The following is a 3,128-nucleotide window of genomic DNA, read 5'->3' on the forward strand; positions in this document are numbered from 1 at the left end:
TACCTACACACACACACACACACACACACACACACACACACACACACACACACACACACACACACACACACACACACACACACACACACACAGACACACACACACACAGACACACACACACACACACACACACACAGACACACACACACACACACACACACACACACACACACACACACACACACACACACACACACACACACACACACACACTCACATATAGACCATGGGTGAAACCCGTGAACAACGAGCGCATTGCATTTTTTTCGAAATTACATGAAAACTAGCACATAAAATATAGATGATACATATATATTAAACACAATGCAAATCAAACGCAAAATCAATCACAGAAATAAATAAAAGTTACACTCTCTTCTCATCCCAGAAAATCTCAAGTGAGCCCGTAACCCCCGAGTCAAAATAAACCCAGCTCTTGAGATCCCAAATGACACCGGAGGAAATTTTTCTTTGACACATTAGATGCATCTTGACACCTTTTTTCGACATGGCAGATGAACCGCACCCTGTTTCCAATCAAGTCGAAGACGAAGAAAAGTGAGTAGAGGCGATAGATCAGGGAGAAAGTGCTGAAATAAGGGGTCAAACTCGAAGAAGGTCACAACGTCGTTGTAAACAACTAACCTTACTTTTTTCTGTTTTATTTCCCATTTATTTGATTATTTATTTGCGTTTTTATTCGAGATAGAAGCTATTTTGTACACAGATATAACACTTTTTTATTTATATCGATTCATATTTAGAATAAGCAATATTCACATTTTTTTTTACCATTTTACTTTGTATTATTTGCAATGAGGAAAATGAGAAAAAAATGATTTTTTTTTTTTTTTATTCTTCTCAACAAACAATTGTTAAGATACTCTCTATTTTGCTTACACATCAAGAAATGCCATTACAGAATTTGATTATTTAATGTGAAGAATATTGTGAAGGTGGAAATGTAAAAAGATAATAATAATAATAGTGAAAATGCGCATGGGGATATATTTTTCCCTCCTTTACTCTTAGCTAAGTCAATATTTTCCACACTAGACAAGTGTATTTCAAAAGCTATATGTGTTATTTGTGAGATCGACTTTTAAAAAATGCCAATGTGAGGCTCCATATTTTGTCTTCTTAGTAAATGTATTGAATAAGACCAAACGAAGATGTGAAAAATATACAATACTGTCTCTTAAAGAAACCAAAATGACACTCCTTGCTCAACATATTAGTCTGCACAAGTAATGGATAAAGGTGTAGTCTGATATTAAAAATGTCGATAAACTATTTGAAGACGTCCATACTAATGCTTCTGGGTATTTGTTAATGAGGCGTTGCACTCTCCAAAAAACAGATATTTTTGTATATTTCCTCTATCCAGTGGCTTTTTGCACATACCTAGACATTGGGGTATCTATTTATTCCCTAGACAAGGTTGGGGCAAGCCACACTGTAACTGTATACCCTCTTTATTAGCACTTTGTGTCAACTTATAGAAAATGGACTTATAGAAAATATGACATAAAGAACTCTAGATGTATGGGGGTGTTTTGGAGTTAGTCCCTGTGCTATGATATACAGTGGATATTTTAGTTATTGTGTGGTAAATATAAGGTTGCAGCAGCTGTGGCTGTGTTATATTTCTGCTCTTTAAGATGGTGGTGTCCATTTCTATCTATCTCTTTGCGTCACTCTTGGTAACATTAACCTGGCCTCGTACTGATTTATTGTTGCCTTTGCATTTGTCGAGGTCCCTGCAAAAGTGAACAAAACTCCAATATGTATTTTCCTGCAGGATTGAGCCTGCAGCCCTGCCAGGTAATTGAATATCAAATATAGTGGAGGTATATTGGCCCTTGCTGGAGTGTATAGTGTGGAGGATGCTCAATTGTTTAATATTGCAGGACTATATTTGGATCACATTGTAGGCCTTAATTCTCAGATCACAAGTTTTATGTAGATTTAGTGAGAACATGGCTAGTAAAATTAGGATAGAAAAGTCCCTGATTTATTAGTTTCTTTTATATACTAATCAAAGGTATACCCATAGTAACTCACAGGCCATGTTCCTACACAGGCCAATTAATTTTTACAATATTTTTATATATACAGGCCAGATGAAGTTTGTAGGCATCCCTGGCAATTTATTATCATTTTGCCAGAATAAAGGTATGGAGGTTTGTTGTCCACTGCTGAGTCATAAGCGTGAAGGCCTCAGCATTGCACTGTGTCATCCATTTCCAGGCATTTACAATTTTTTGTATTACTTATCAGAAATCAGCAAGTGTTTACCACTATCTCTTTTTTTTATACATTATTCCTCTAGATCATTAATTTTTGTTTACTTGTGATGAAGATCACAAAATTTACTAATAGCTAGGTAAAGAATTCATTAGTTTTGTCCAACAACCCAAGAACTGCACAGATAAGAAATCAGGCCCTCCCCTAGCTATTATGAAGTTCGAGCATCATACTGTAAAGAAGAAAAAAAAGAGGTTTATATAACTATTCTTAAAGGTTAAAAGATGCAAAAAGAAAGGTTCTGTAAACACTTGTTAAGCACTTATTTCATTTTATTTTTAGTAGCCTACTTGATTTTTTCTTGGTGCAGTCTGAGTTGATGATAATATATAGTTTGTAGGTTTTCTAAGTGTTGTGTATAATAACATTGATTCTCAACTTCATTTCTCCTTTATATTTTTTGTTCTTGATGTTTATTGTTCCTTCTTTATTTCTGTTTTCTTGTTTATGTTATCTTTAATTTGTGTACTTATATTTTTTTCTCCTTTCTGTCTCTCTTTTCTTTTCTTTTTTGTTACTTTTTCTTCTTTACTTTTTTTCTTTCATGAATAACTTCAATCAATTCTAATTATTTTATACCTTTTCCTTCCTTTCACTTTTACTCAGCCAGTCAGTCAGTTAGATCATAAGTAGACAGAATTTTGTGTAAGTAAATGTATGAAATATTTATAGTATTCCAGCTAACCCAGTGCTGCTAGTGATGGAATGTACGACATGTCATGCTCAGAGTTAAGTTTAGTACCAAGGAATACCAAGAAGTCAATCACTAGTACTACTTACCTCACCTATCTACCCTTTTCCTTATTTTTCCAAAAATATTC

The 3,128-nt window shown here is 34.4% G+C and overlaps 1 protein-coding gene across 1 annotated transcript in view; it reads left to right on the top strand.

Annotated features, from left to right (window-relative positions):
• The first annotated feature begins 400 nt into the window (after positions 1 to 400).
• The window catches only part of LOC125044744 (E3 ubiquitin-protein ligase MARCHF5-like), an 18,945-nt gene continuing 16,217 nt past the window's right edge, over positions 401 to 3,128 (top strand). Inside the window, exon 1 of the mRNA XM_047641636.1 lies at positions 401 to 558. Within this exon, the coding sequence (XP_047497592.1) occupies positions 509 to 558 (50 nt within the window). The 5' untranslated portion in view covers positions 401 to 508. The remainder of the gene's footprint in view (positions 559 to 3,128) is intronic.

The sequence above is a fragment of the Penaeus chinensis genome, chromosome 36, assembly GCF_019202785.1.
Source record: "Penaeus chinensis breed Huanghai No. 1 chromosome 36, ASM1920278v2, whole genome shotgun sequence".
Taxonomy (NCBI): domain Eukaryota; kingdom Metazoa; phylum Arthropoda; class Malacostraca; order Decapoda; family Penaeidae; genus Penaeus; species Penaeus chinensis.